This window comes from Haliaeetus albicilla, chromosome 26 (genome assembly GCF_947461875.1).
Source record: "Haliaeetus albicilla chromosome 26, bHalAlb1.1, whole genome shotgun sequence".
In the NCBI taxonomy this organism is placed as follows: Eukaryota; Metazoa; Chordata; class Aves; order Accipitriformes; family Accipitridae; genus Haliaeetus; species Haliaeetus albicilla.
Genome location: NC_091508.1, coordinates 3,656,422 through 3,670,831, shown reverse-complemented (window position 1 = coordinate 3,670,831; position 14,410 = coordinate 3,656,422). Strand labels below are relative to the sequence as shown.

General features: G+C 47.0%; 2 protein-coding genes across 2 annotated transcripts; both read right to left on the bottom strand.

The window, feature by feature from the left end:
* Window positions 1–587: 587 nt before the first annotated feature.
* On the bottom strand, window positions 588–3,706 carry LOC138682132 (small nuclear ribonucleoprotein E-like). The gene is made up of 5 exons (XM_069771857.1): window positions 3,695–3,706; window positions 3,454–3,480; window positions 2,863–2,925; window positions 2,543–2,625; window positions 588–720 (listed from the first exon to the last, which is right to left on the bottom strand). The coding sequence occupies exons 1-5, from the start codon at window positions 3,704–3,706 to the stop codon at window positions 588–590; spliced, it is 318 nt and encodes a 105-aa protein (XP_069627958.1).
* A 1,524-nt stretch (window positions 3,707–5,230) lies between these two features.
* On the bottom strand, window positions 5,231–13,840 carry LOC138682197 (zinc finger CCCH domain-containing protein 11A-like). The gene is made up of 13 exons (XM_069772068.1): window positions 13,787–13,840; window positions 13,482–13,601; window positions 12,732–12,855; window positions 11,031–11,111; window positions 10,442–10,552; window positions 9,632–9,686; window positions 9,268–9,371; window positions 8,992–9,057; window positions 7,945–8,445; window positions 7,216–7,289; window positions 6,184–6,508; window positions 5,702–5,871; window positions 5,231–5,302 (listed from the first exon to the last, which is right to left on the bottom strand). Exons 1-13 carry the CDS (start codon window positions 13,838–13,840, stop codon window positions 5,231–5,233), a joined length of 1,857 nt encoding a protein of 618 aa, XP_069628169.1.
* Between the last annotated feature and the right edge of the window lie 570 nt (window positions 13,841–14,410).

Below are 14,410 nucleotides of genomic sequence, written 5' to 3'. Positions count from 1 at the left end.
GCAAACCCAAAAGATCTACATAACAGTTTGATGAATATGCCTTCAAGGCTGATGCTTTATAACACGAGTGATTTTGGGGTCAGCACACAAGCAGGCATACCTACGTACACGCATACAGTATCAACGTTTCTATACACACGAGCGTGCACAGCACATGGTGCACGATATCCGTAGCGAGAGCAACTCTCAGCCCTAATCGGACACGCGGAGTTGCAATCAATTAACAGCAGGGAGACAGCAGATCGAGGATACAGCAAGCTTTGAGAGGCAGGGAAATGCTTCCTTTGCAAGTGGCATGGCTGCGTGATACCAAGAATTTGGAATTACACTGATTTTCGGAAAGAATTTGTTCTCTTTTTACATCAGAGCCAATGCTACAAGTTTGCCATCATACGCTGTTCTCTAATCCATAAATCCATCATCATGCATTGCAGCAAGATCACGGAAGGTTTGAAAAGATGGCTTAGGTCCAGTTCGACAGCTGATGATTTTTTGGTGCCTCCAGCGCTGAAACTGATCTTCCCTAGCCACAAGCAGGTTTTTTGGATGCAAAGTCAGATACTGTGATTCTTACTGTTCTAAAGATACTAAATGCCATAAAACCTGCAACCACACCAGATAAAGCTCAAATTCAAGCGGTTCTGACCCCTTTCATTCCCATGCTGCGCGCTTCTGTGCAAGTATTTCTGACTCTCTTGGACAAAACGGAATGAAATAGTTCTTACGAGTTAATGACAAAAGGTTGGAACCTTCTACTCACACAAACACTAGCGGATTTTCCAGGATTTTTCTTTTTTTCTGGCAGGGGATTTTCCCAAATCTGAAATAAAGAGAGGGCAAGTTGGGTTCTCCTGTTAGTTACTGGGTTTTGACTGCTTGGCAAAGGGAATTGTTACGGGTTTGTGTGGCGGGGTTTTGGTAGCAGCGCAGGGGCCGCAGGGGTGGCTCCTGTGAGAAGCTGCTCGAAGCTCCCTCAGCTCGGAGTCGGACCCGCCTCTGGCCCAGGCCGACGCAATCAGCGACAGCGGCAGCGCCTCTGGGATGAAATATTTAAGAAGGGGAACCTGCAGCGAGTAGGGGGATTAGGAATGTGAGAGGAACAGCTCTGCAGATACCGGGGTCGGGGGGGAGGAGGGGCGCCTGAGGAGGTTGATGCCCCTGCAGCCCATGGAGCTGAACGGTGGAGCAGAGGCCCCCCAAGATGGCCGTGGCTCCATGGGAAAGCCCGCGCTGGAGCTGTGTGTGGCTGAAGACCGGCCCGCGGAAAGGACCCACGCCAGGGAAGTTTGTGAGGAACTGCAGCCCGCGGCAAGGACCAGACCTTCCTGAAGGACAGTCTCCCGTGGGAGGGACCTCACGGTGGAGCAGGGGCCGAGTGCGGAGTCCTCCTCCCCCTGAGGAGGAAGGAGGGGCAGAGACAACCTGTGAGGAACCGACCCCAGCCCCCATGCCCCGCCGCCGGGGGGAGGAGGGAGAGAAACCCGGGAGTGGAGTTGAGGCGGGAAGGAGGGAGGGGTGGGGGGCAGGTGGTCGCAGGTTTGGTTTTGCTTCCTAATATCCTTGGCTTGTTTGGATTTGCAGTAAACTAAACTGATTTTGTTTCTTCCCCAAGTTGAGCCTGTCTTTTGCCCGTGACCATAAGGGGCGAGTGATCTCTCCCACTCCTTATCTCCACCCACGAGCCTGCCTTATGTTTTCTGCTCATCCCACCGTGGCCCGGGGCGGCGGGGGGAGAGGAGAGTGAGCAAGCGGCTGCGTGGTGCTTTGTTACCGGCTGGGCTTCAACCACAACGGGAGTGAGACCAGTTGTTAAGCGCGAGGTTTCCTTCCCTTCCTCAGTATTGATGGGACTGTTCACTTTTCACCCTTAGCACCTTCAAAAACAGACTCTTGTGTCATACAGATTCCTACGCATCTCCTCCTAGAAATTACTGGATGTGTTACTGATGCCATTGATAATTAAATGAAGTTTCAAGCACGATTTCTGCAGTTTGCACAAGCCAACTCTTAAATGGAAGGCAATTAAGGACCACCGCTTTGCCCAGCAGAGGCATTCCAACACCAATCAGGAGGAATTCACGGTCTAGAAGGTGCCATTTCTTTTCCCTAGGAAGTGAGACACACCTGTACAGTGCAACTTTACTATGTCCACCACCATGGGGGGAACAAGAGAAATCCCCTCAGATCTAGCTCTTTTGAATGTCCAAGCAGCTCAGCATTTCGCTTGTCGCCTTCCATATTCCTGAGCAGGAGTTTGACTGGACCCCTCCAGCCACCCGGGCTGCAGAAAAAGTGCAGCGCAGTCCATCCGTTGTTACACACATTTGAAAGACAAAGACTCAGGCAGAGGCAGATTCTTTCTCCTTCACGTTCAACAAAACCACCAGCTCAAGAAACAGCAGGAACCGAGACCTAGCCAGTATCCGCTCACTGTACTCCACACTCAACACTCTTCACAGGTTTTGTGCTTTGAAGCCTTGCTACGGGGAAGGCTCACGCAGCCACGTTTCAGGCGTTGCTCGGCTTACACAGACATACTGACATACCCAGCTCTTTCCTTGATTTTGGTTTGGAGCGAATTTCCTCTGCGTCGTCTGGCACCAAGTTCCTATATTCATCAAAGCCCTAAAAATAAGCAACAAAAGCCGCCGCTGAGCTACGTGCCCTGCTCTAAACTTCAGCAACAACACCACAAGCTATCGTGAGCTGTGCTGACGTGGGCTGGACAATTAAGACTATTAATTGGAGAGGCACGAGGTATTTCCACCCCCCATGCTAGTTTTTCCTGACAGGAAGAAACAGTTTTATGAATTGGAAGAACAACCAACAAAATACCCAATCCAAAGACATCCTGATACTCACAATGATGCAGCCTTCTAGCCGCATGTTCACTTGCTCATAAAGCCACACCTGGATCCTGGACCTCTGCAAAACGATGGAGGGGGAGAGCACAACAGGAACAGAAACACTCCACACAATTTTGTCCTCTCCTGTGCATTAAGAACTCCCTGCTGCCGACAGCTTTGTAACACTCGAGGCAGTAACTCTCACGCGTGGTTTCAGCAACGTCCTAAGCCATTTTTAAGGTGGTAGACTATTCTGGAAATCCTCTCTGCCTTCACTGGCGAACACGCAACAGTACAGGCTTTAGGACTGTCACGGAAAACATCCCTGCACACGTGACTGCAAGAGCAAACGCCTCTTACAAAGGTAACTCCTTAAGGTGAGAAGGAAAAACGCCCAACTCGGAACTAGCTGTTCTTCTCACGGATCGCAACGACAGCAAGTTCTTCAGTTCAAGCGAGACCGGCTCCAAAAACCCCATCCCGACCTCGGAAAGACCCGTCCGGCGTGCCGCCCCGCTCCCCACACGGCTCGAAGGGCCCTGCGCAAGAAGCACCGGGACGTTCCTCTCACACGGGGCCGAAGCCGCGGCAGCCCGGCGGTACTCACGTTCTGCAGGTAGCGGAAGATGAGGTTCTGGAGCGGAGCGTTAAGGACGCCCCACAGACAGACCACGCACCCCCACCTTTCCTGCCCCAGGGTTCGGTAAAAACGCTGTTAACTGCTGTCATGGGGAACAGCTCAACTACCGGTGAAGGTGGAGGTGGCCAGGCTATGTTTCATACAGGACCTTCAGGAGAATACGAGCATAACAGGGAAGAAGAAAATATTTACAGAAACCATGGCGTACACCAAACCCCATCTCCGCGGACAGAGCCTAGGCCGGGGACAGGGAAGGCTGACGACAGAGCAGGAGGAGGGAAGCAGCGAGGGGGAAGCCTTCCTCGCCGGGCTCTCGCGCGCTCTTCCTCTCTCCCAAAGTCCACGACCGACCGACCCATGCTGGCAGAAGTCTCAGCGGGAGAAAGTCCTTCGGCAGGATAAAGCGTCGGCAGCTTGGGGCTGGGTGACCCTTCTGGAGCCGGAACAGCACTTTGCTCAGTTTTGGTTTCAGACCTTTCCTCTAGGAACGAAGACAGCACAGTGGATTATCAAAGCACGCAAGTGTTTTCTTCCAAAGAGAAAGTATTGACAATCCACTCCGACAACCGATTTTTCCTCTGCCAGCAGCAAATGCCTGAGGGCCGCCCCACCTTCACAAATCCTCGTAGGAAGAGAAGAGACTCAAGTTCTTCAAAAATTTAAGAAAATGATTCAAAAGGTAGCTGCTAGGGAAAACGATCCCTGGTGGCAGGGTACACAAGAGACCCCAGTCTCAGCTGTCTTCTGCAGGGTCACAAATTCAGACCGCATGTCTGACCAGCAGGGAAGTTTAGGACAACTGTGTGCAGATACTCCCAATGTCTACCAGTTCACCTGTGCTTTAAGACTCCTTGCAAAGCCTCAGCTAGGAAAAGAATCACCTCTGGGTATCCAACAAAATAATCAGTTTCAATTTATTTCTTTCTTTATTTTCAGCCGTCGATCAGTTCACCAATTTCCATGAAGAAGTCATCCTCATCATTCTCTGGGTCCATGTCAATTTTGTCTTCCTGTTTGCCTCCTGAGATTTCCCAAAGGAACTGCTCAAAGTCGTCTTCCACAGAGAAGGGCCCTGAGAAGCTCAACCGGCGTTTCTTTACGGCTATTTGTGAGGAAGCTGAGGTCGAGCTTGAGACCTCTGACGGTGCCACAGAGTCTGCCAGGCTTCCAATGTGCAGTTCAGGACTGGGAAGAACAAGAAAGAGAGCAAATCAGCGTATGACATTCCTTAAGCAGAGAGATGTTTTCTGCAAACCAGCTCTTAAAATGGTAGTTAATCCCTCCTACCCCTCAGCCTTACGCAGGGATTGTTATTCAATTAACCTGGGGCTGCTTCTACAGTCCAATGTATCAGCAGGTACATTTTGCACTTTGGGGATTTATCCGCGAAGACACAGCATCTGGGGTCTGGCAAAGAAGGTTCCGTTTTTGTCGCCAGAGACACTTTGCCACCTTTACTAATTTGACTGCAAAAAGGTTACCAAGTCAACCTCTGCAGGCGTTCGGAAAACCCAAGAAGCCACTGAAAAGCTGTACCAACTTGCAGCGTTTTCAGGCAAGAATCTAGATAAGCAGTCCAGCCAGCTGCTAGAAACTTATTATTTCAGACGAATTTTTCCTCTGCTGGATTTTGGCATGAAGTATCTCAAAACTCTAATTTTTCCACGTGTGGGAAAAAAAAAACAAACCAACTTAGTTTCACGTGAAAGGCACACTGATCAAGAAAAAGAACAAGTTGTGGTTGTTACCTGGTTTGGGGTTTTCCTCTCCCGCGTATGGAGAAGAGGCTGCCCTCTGGCAAAGCCGGAACAACAGCCTAGGAAGAAGCAAGATGGTTTTTAGGATACACAGGTCAAAGACTGCTTTGCAGATTCTTCCTCCGCTGCTTCTCCTCTGGCATTGCTGAGCCTTAACCAAAATACAGAGCCAGGGCACACCTGAAGAAAAGTTAGCGTTCCCTTAACGTTTACTAACGGCCTTGGGTCTTTTTGAAGAACGCAGCATTAAGGGACGTAGCAGAGCATTATGTAAACACTGCCATTCACCTCGTAAAAAGCAGAAAGGTACTACAAGCGTCCTGGCGACCGCTTCTGGATTTAAAAGGGAACGGAGACCCGTAGAACATTTCAGTCTTTCATCTTTTCTCCAAGAGGAGGCTACAACTTGGGCATAAATTTTACTAGGGACCCACTACTGCCTCAGCCGCTCTCCTTACCACAGCTGCTTTTTTAGCTGAAGGCTCATTCCCGTCGCCACCAGTGGCACTCAATGGCTTCACAGCCGCCACGGCAGACGGATGACTCTCGGCTGCCTTACGTTTCAGTGGCTGCTTTGTGGGAGAGGTGGCTTTCCCATCCAAAGGCTTCAGGCACCCCTTCCGTCTGGCTAGAGTAAAAGGAAGAGAGAACTGATGCAGTCTTGCTCTGCCTCAGGAAAAAAAAAACAACAAACAAACAGGTTCTCTTAACAGCGCCACAACCCTTCTAGTTAAATGTATTTAGCCAGCACAATTCCACTGCCATTTCCCAGACTCTCGGCAGTATTTTCCACACCGTAAACTCTGTTTACCAACAAGCCATAAGAAGGAGCAAAGATATTACAAAAAGGAGCCAGAGTTACAACGTGAAAATTGTCACCCTCTGCCTTTCTTTCAAAGCATGACCTAAAGTAACTCTTTAACATACAGTCAACACTTACTTTCAGCTAACCATTCCAGAAGTTGAGCTGCCCGTTTCCCTGGTGATACGGCAGCACCCTTTCGGGGGCTTTCAACCCCATCTCCCGGAGATTTCACCAATATCCTCTTTGGAAGCTGATAAGCTGACCCTGAAACCACACTGGATTCAGGACTCCCTGATGCTGCAGTTTTATCCTTGATTGCCTGTTCAGTAGGAGATGGCACAGCAGCTGCTTCCTTCTGAAGCTTCTCTTCTTGGCGTTGCTTCAGTTGCCGCTTCTCCCACATTATCTCTTCAAGGCTCTTCACTTGAACTTTAGAATTAGTTGCACTCTGATCAGAGGGCTGGAAGGAAACAAAAGAAGAGGACTAAGGGGACAAAAATCTATGGAGATTTCATTCAGAAAATCTCAGTAGCAATCCCTCTGAAATAGCTCCGTGTGCAACAGAGCATGTTAATACCATTCAGATCTGACATTTTTCCCCATAAAACGTTGCCTGTAACCTGTAACAAGATCCATGCTTTGCTGTGGAAATAGTTTCAAAAGCCTACAATTCCCAACACAGCAAGCTTCTTCAACAGAGCAGAAGACTCTAGCTGTAATCTAGTACATTCTTTTTCAGCAACAGGAAGCCATACAAGCTCCCCCAAGACAGCATTCCCTGACAGACTGATTTCCTCTAATACAAACCTCCAGCCTTTTCTATTAAAGTTCTTAGCCCAGGATTTTAAGATCTCCTTCTTCCAGTCTCACAGATAAAGTCACGGAGAAGAAAAACATTAACCTCGCAGATTTTATCTGGTGCTAATAGGGTTTCTTATTCACTGTCAGGTATAATAAGATTAATTCAAAGCTTGGGGTTTAACACGTTGTCTGGAAATGCTATTCAAAGTAGTGACAGGACTTGCGACAGCACTGCAGCGCTTACCAAATGCGGAAAGGTAGGAACACACTCAAACTGGGAGCATGCAGCCAGTTACAAACAAAACATAACAAAATGTATCAAAAACTGTATGAATAGATAGATGTATGTCTTCACAAAGGACTCACCTCTGCAGCTGCAGAGACAGCTTTGGGAAAAGGCTTGCTCAATTCCACTATCATCTTTTCTTCTCTTCCAGGTGCTTCAAAACAAGAAAAAAAAAAAAAAAAAAAGAAGATCATCAGTTTGTCAACAGCAGAAATAAAGAAACCTGGCTACCTCTGTTTCCTTGTTCTGTCTATTTCCTCATGTCTAATAATGGGACAGAGGGAAAGGCTACAGTAAGCAATCCCTGCACCGTTCCAGCTCTCTTTCCCTCAATCGCACTATTCTCTTTTTACGTGGCTTATATAATCCAAACGGTATCTTTAGCGCTCTGCCAATTTTGACAAAAACTGGCCCTCACATTAAGAAGTTGATACATGCTTTGCAAACATAGATACATCAATAACTGAATTAAACAATGCATATGCCAAAGAGGAAGGTAAGCCTGGATTCAGCCCAGGGAAGATCCCATACCACAAGCGGATGGCAGAAAAAACAGAAGCAAGAAACTAGGCTACAAAGCTCCTCAGTGGAAGAATTTTCCAGTGGGAAATACAGAAAGCTATCACGCGATTCATGGAAAAGAATATGGTTGCATATTCTGGCACTTCCTTGCCTTCTGACTTTGTAGCCTTAAACTCTTCTACCCTCTACGATATGCAGAAGGAAAAAGCAAAGCAAAACCTCAGCAAACTGAATTTGCTCGACAGGGGAAGCGCTTCACCAGGGCAGGTATCAAATCACCTTATTACCTATTAGCTTTGTGATCCGTAACAACCTCCTCCCTGTCGGGGCAGGTTCAGGTTGTGCTGGTGGAGCTGGCACTTTTCCTCCACTCTGCTGCATCTGCAGAGCTTTCTCCCGCTTGATTTCTTCCAAGGTTTTAACACGCACTTCTCCTGCTGGCTTGGCTTTACGTGCCGGCTCTGCCGGGCGTGCTTGGCTGAGCACAGACGGAGCAAGTGTGCTCTGCTTCTTGGGTTTGCTCTCAACTTTTGTCTTGGTAGGAAACTCTTTTGTGTTTTGCTTCTCTCGTTCCAATCGTTTGTGGTTTTTTTCAGCCAGGGAGCCTGAGAAAGTTTTGACGTGAACTGCAGGGGAAGGTCTTGCCCCCAAGCTGGGATCTTCTGTTTTACAACGTCCTTCAGTCTGGGGTTTCACTTGGGGTTCTCCTCGTCTCCGATTAGTGCTCTCAAGTCGAATTTCCTCCAGTGTTTTCACATGGATCTCTCCTGCTGGCTTAGCAGCCTTCTCTGTCATCATCAAAAAGAAAGAGAAGCACCAACATTTAAGGAGAGTCCAGCAATATTTAAAGTCTCCAAAATCTGTCACAGTACTAAGGAAAACTAGGTTTGCGTGATCCCAAGAATGCATCTTAGGACAGCACCATTCTGCACGGTATTCTCCTCCTTTAAGCCACTTGTATTTTGAAAACTAGTGCTATCCGGAGAGAGTGGCGACACAAACAGCATTAGTTTATTTTATTTTGTTACTTTCTCAGACCGTTGTCTCTCTGTTCGCATCTCAAACTCCTGCTCCTGGCAGTGCTTCTGTCCTACTTGTGCGTAAGCATACTGCAGCTTCTGAGGGTTCACAGCAGTTTTCAAGCGGAAACCTTGATGAGGCACGAGTGGACAGTACACCCCCCCTCTAGAGCCAGATCTCTGACAGTGGCTAAACAGGACAGCTTCAGCACTCAAGCAAGAGGAATCAGGCAGGCTTTTTAAACTAATTTTAGGGCTGTATGGAAGTTCATGGAAAGACAAAAGGGGAAGGCATACTTAATAGCCAGTTCGTACCTGTCTCTGTACGGCTCTGTTCAGAGGGCAGTCCTAGCCTCTCCTTCAGAGGCCTGGGGACTTGAACTACAAGAGAGAACAGAAAAAGTGCGGCAGACTGCATAAATCTCCATTTGGTGCTCACGTTTCACAATGAGAGCCATCACTTCACTGGGATTCAGAGCTACCTTGAGCCCTCAACCAACACACAAAAAGAACCACTAGAAGAAAGGACAAACAGCAAACCTAAGCAGGAAATCTGTGCATCAAATCCAGATGTCTGCTTAGTAGCCGTACCTCTCTTTGGTGCGTTGTCAGCATTCTCCAGAACCTCTATCTTCTTCCCCAGCCTGTCAGCAAGGTTGCGCTTTAACGGAAGGACACTTTTACCAGCTTCAGAAAGAGAGAAAACAAGCAATACTTGAAGAACGTTTCTCTGCAGGAGGATTTTAGAACAGTCAGCCACAAACTTCAATGCTTCCAGGGATCTTTTCTTAGATTTGCCTTTCAGCTGCTTACCAAATTTGCCACTTCTGCCGCCAATACACATCTCTGCCAAAATGGATTTTCCTCCTGCACGCAGCAAAATTACCCTTAAACACAGTCACGTTTAGATGAGGGCACCTGAACAACAGCTCACAAAAAGCTCTTCCCTATGGAGGCTTTCCGTTTTCCCATCCTCTCACCAAGATTCACTTGAATCACAGGCTCCTCCCCTAAAACAAAGACTAATCTCTTCACTGCACAGAAACCAGTAGCCACTAAGAGCATTGTCCTTCTAGCCCACGTCCCAGCAAAAGGCACTCTTCTGGTAGCCAAACCACAGAAACGAGTGACTACGCGTAGTAGTAGTGCCACACGTTTTTTGCCTTTCAAAGGAATTTGTGCAGATCTGAACACCACCACTTATACACAGACTCCTATCACGCTACTGTCCGCAAGTGCCACCGTCAGCCTCGTCAACGCTTCAAAAATTGCCTACTTGTATAATACCATCTTCTATAGGTCTGCCCTTTCATTACTGCCCGCTTTTTCCACTTATCCCCTTTTTTGCATGCTGACACTCGTATTGACATTAGCCTCTCTCTCTGCTGCTACTGCACTTAACCCAACCGCTACTTCTGCCACGTGCTGTCGACACATTAGCTCATTCACAAATCTCACTCAACTTCAGGAACATGAGAGTCCAATTAAGCACACTGGAGAGTCTGTAAGGTGGTGTGATACATGATGAGCTACGGCTTAATGTCAGGCTGATAAAAACCGCTTCTGGATCTTTTATTGCAACACAACAACCTGAGCACCTACAAATGCCAAATACTTGCAATCAAACCAGGGCCTTGAAGCATAAAAGCATGGTTTTAATTAGAAAAGGCAGCACCAGCAGGCTAACCTGTCTGAATTATCTTAATTATTATTTGACCTTTCGGTTGAGGAGCCATGAAATGGAAACAATAGTATTCGCTGTTACCTTGCTTTGTAGACAGACTCACAGTTCTTACTACCGTCCGTACAATTTCCTTTTCTGGCACAGGAATAGCCCGAGATTGGAGCGGAGGAACAGAAACTCCTGAAGGACCTTCTGATCATAGCAAGCAAAACATGAGGATGTTTAGGGAAAAAGAAAACAACTAAAAAAACAAACAACCAACCAAAATAAAAGAACTATCACAAAGACCAAAGACATTAGTTATCCATTACTGTGAAACATACAATGACCACTGCATGTAAATAAGAGAAATGAGCAATTTCCCTTTGATTTGCCCTTGGAATTCCAATCTAGAATATCAGCTGTTGGAGTTTAAGAAAACAGATTGCATGCCAAAGTAGCTCAAGGCCTGCAGCTAAGCATGGAAGTCTGTCCCTCAAGCGGTTCTCAGCTGCAATCACCTCCCAGTCTGAACCCAACAGCCCCCAAAATTTTCCTTTCTCGTGCCAAGAATTGTATTCACCATTGCATAGCCAGCTATCCAGGTAGTATCAGAAGCTTAAAAAAAAAAAAAAAAAAAAAAAAAAAAATGAAGGTGAACAGAACGCAGAAGTAAGGGATCTTAACTCACCACCTTGGTTTTTTGTTTTTTCCTTTAGTTTCTCCAATTTGATTTCTTCAAGTGTTTTTATTCCAAAATTTATGTTGTCCTCTGAAAACAGAAAATGGTTAATGAAGCTGAGGCCTAAAGGCACATGTTGAAGAGCACACATCCTCAAGCTTCTTACAGCTCAGAACCCTTCCAAAGTCTTCCAAATAAACCCTCTCAACACTCCCCACCAGTAAAAAAAGCCATAGAACGGATGGGTATTTTGGTAAGCAACTGGCACCTCTCCTCCCATCCTACAGAGTAAAACCTACCGTCTTAAGCGTTTTAATCCATCTACACGATATTAGATTCCTCTGTCATTAGACATGGCTTCTTCCCACAGTGTTTGAAAGGACACATTTGCAGGCATTTAAACTCCACGCTGTGGCTCTATTTTCTTTTACAAAAGTCAACAGGGAGGAGTTGACCTGTCTGACCCAAGGGACATACGACATTATTAGAGAGGAATGAGCTCGTGGAAATAACTGACTCCATCCAGCTACCCGATGCTCTATCGTAGTTTTAGAACATATCGCTTTGGAGTTAATCGTCAAGTTCTCCTTCCAAGCCATCCTACTACAGCTGCTAGAATACCTTGCTTTGTATTAGCCCTGCCTTTCCTGGTGGAAATTATCCGCGATCCACTACAGGCTTCTGTTGCCGGTTGCTGGACAGGTGTTTTAGTTTCATCTCCTTCTTCAGAAAGCTGGTCTGAAAGTCCAAAATAAAACCTATTCAGTTATGGAGCAGGGATTACACAAGACGTTTCATGCTCATGTAGCTCGTACAATGACATTTCAGTCCACGGTTCATATTTTGTTCGTATTCTTAACTACAAGCAACTGTTTGTGGAAGGCTTTTTTTAAAAAGCTGTATTGACTTGACAGGCTCATATAAGCAAGAGCTATACCGGGGAAAAAATATTTAAGACTCCAGACTCTCGTCCGTAGCTTTAAACACTACACAGTTCTGGCACTCTGTGAATTTGTACATTCACCTCCGGCAGAAATGCCTTCAGTAAGTAAAAAGTACCCATCTTCATCATCATCTGCAGCACTGATTACAACTGCCTGGAGGATGTGTAGGACTTGGGACCTTTTCAGAGCTTTCCACTTTCATCACCCCCCTCAGCTGCGGAGAGGGACTCGACTGCACAGAAAGTCTGTTTTGCTGCAGTGACGCCTGAGCCATTTTCACATCATCTTCTGCAGGCTCAGGTGGACTTGGAAGCGTAGCTAGAGGAAGACGAGGATCATCTCTCATTTGGCCATGTAAAACTTTCACCCCAACCTTGCACTCACTGCCTAGATACGGTAGATAAGGTAGATAAGCCACCTGGCTGCTGAATTCAGAGTTTCCTATTCCCCACCCCTACGAACACACTAGGAACAACGGCTTCCCTTCACACACTCATCTCGCCACCCTACCCTCCAGAAAAGATTACATGAGGGGAAAGCAACCTGGAGTGCAAAGATCACACAAAGCACAGAGAAGCTGAGCATGAAAGAAAGAATTAAATACCAGAATTACAGTCCGTTTAGCTGAGAGCCTGTGACTGCACACTTCTCCCTACACTCATCAGTGAGCAGTTACTCGATGCCTTCTACGGCATTGTACCCACTCCTGAGTAATATTCAGAATTAATTCTTTAATGCTTAAAGGAAAAGGACCCAAGAAACTCACTTCTGCTTGGCGGGAAGAAGCGCCCATCAACATAGCGTCCTTTCGTGTGACGGAAGGCGCAGTTGGATTTTTGACAGCCAGCTGGTTGATTCTCCCAGTAGCAAGGGATCTCACTGCGTTTTTTCTGAAGACAGACAGAAAGAAAAGCTCATGGTAACACTCGCCTTAGGCTTGCTAAGAGACATAGTTACACGTCATGCCAGAGAGAGGGCTATCGCAGTGCAGTGCGGAAACATCGTTCCAAAGGGCAGTCTATCACTGAAAGCGTTGCAGGGCAGATCGACAAAGTTTGCGTACGCTGTAACTACTACATATTATCTAGCTTTCCTGTCATTCCGTTGGAGAAGACGGGGGCTCGCACACATCAGTTCAGGGTGGGCTAAACTAAGACAATGTGCAAAATACTGGGATTATTCAGAGGGAAAAAATGCCTTAAACTGCCTAGCTTGAATCTATCTCAAGTTATCTTTCAGAGCCTTATTTCCTTCCCATCTTCTCCCTCCCCACCCTGTGCTACCCCAAGACGTCAGAACAACGCCAGCACCTAATACAAAAATGTCTTGCTGAGATATACCTAAGAAATTGATCTTTCTTCCCCCAACTTCCTCCCACCCCCCTCCAAGTAACGGAAACCAGTATCCTTTGAAAGCAAGTAAATCTATCACGTACAAGCACATTCAGGCTGCCGACAGCAAGGAAAAATGCTTTCAGGGATTTAGTTGGAGAACACATCTTTAGGCAAACACTCACATCGACTTCCATGTGTCTGAATCTGCAGGTAGTCTTGAAACAGCGACCCTCCTGCCACAGCCTGCACACTCTCTCATTTCCCAGAGCGGCCGCACAGTGGCGGAAGGAACAGCTGTCTCCCTGTAACCAAAAGGAAACCCACAAAGAGGAAATTAAAACAGTACAGCCTCCAGAATTATCCATGCTAGTAGAACTGGACGCAGAATCGAACTGCTTGTGAAGTTAACAGAAATCTGGATGCCTCCGCCCCCTCCTCTCCTAAAAACTCAACAAGAAACCCCAAAGCAAAAGAAGCCCAAACATACCTTGTCACAGGTGGAATAGAAATAGAAGTAGCAGTCGTCCCCTTGCTTGGACATAATCGACACCGTCTGAGAACCAGCTCAGGTTCGAAGGCTTCGCTCTCAACAGGGACTTCCTCCCGTCCTGGCAAGAGCTGGCTTCGCTCTTTCTTGGACGGAAAGTCTCCTGATGGCTTGAGCGGTCAAATCTTCTTTTTCAAAGTAACCCTAAAGAAAGGTATCAGTAAGTGAAAAAGAAGAAACAGTCCTACTCCCTGGTCTAACCTTCCAGCTTGCTGACCTGCCTGTGTCCTGTACCAAAGACCAAGAAGGGAACAAAACTTTTTTGTTGCACCCCAACAAACGCACGAGAGGAGTACTATTGCACCTACCTGTGGGTACTTGCGGGTTATAAAGCACAAAGTATTTCACTTGGGCAGTCTCTCTTGCTGCTCTACTTTGTGCCTTTAATCGCTTACAAAAATAGTAAAGATGCTTAACGCCCCCCCTGTGTATCAGGACAGTCAGATCACAAGGAAGGCAGAGCACCAGGAACTACGTGTTCTCATCCCCCTTGTCAATCCGTCAGCCTTACCCCAGCCGCAAACAGCTGATGATGATTTACCTGCTGGTTACCGCACTCCACTA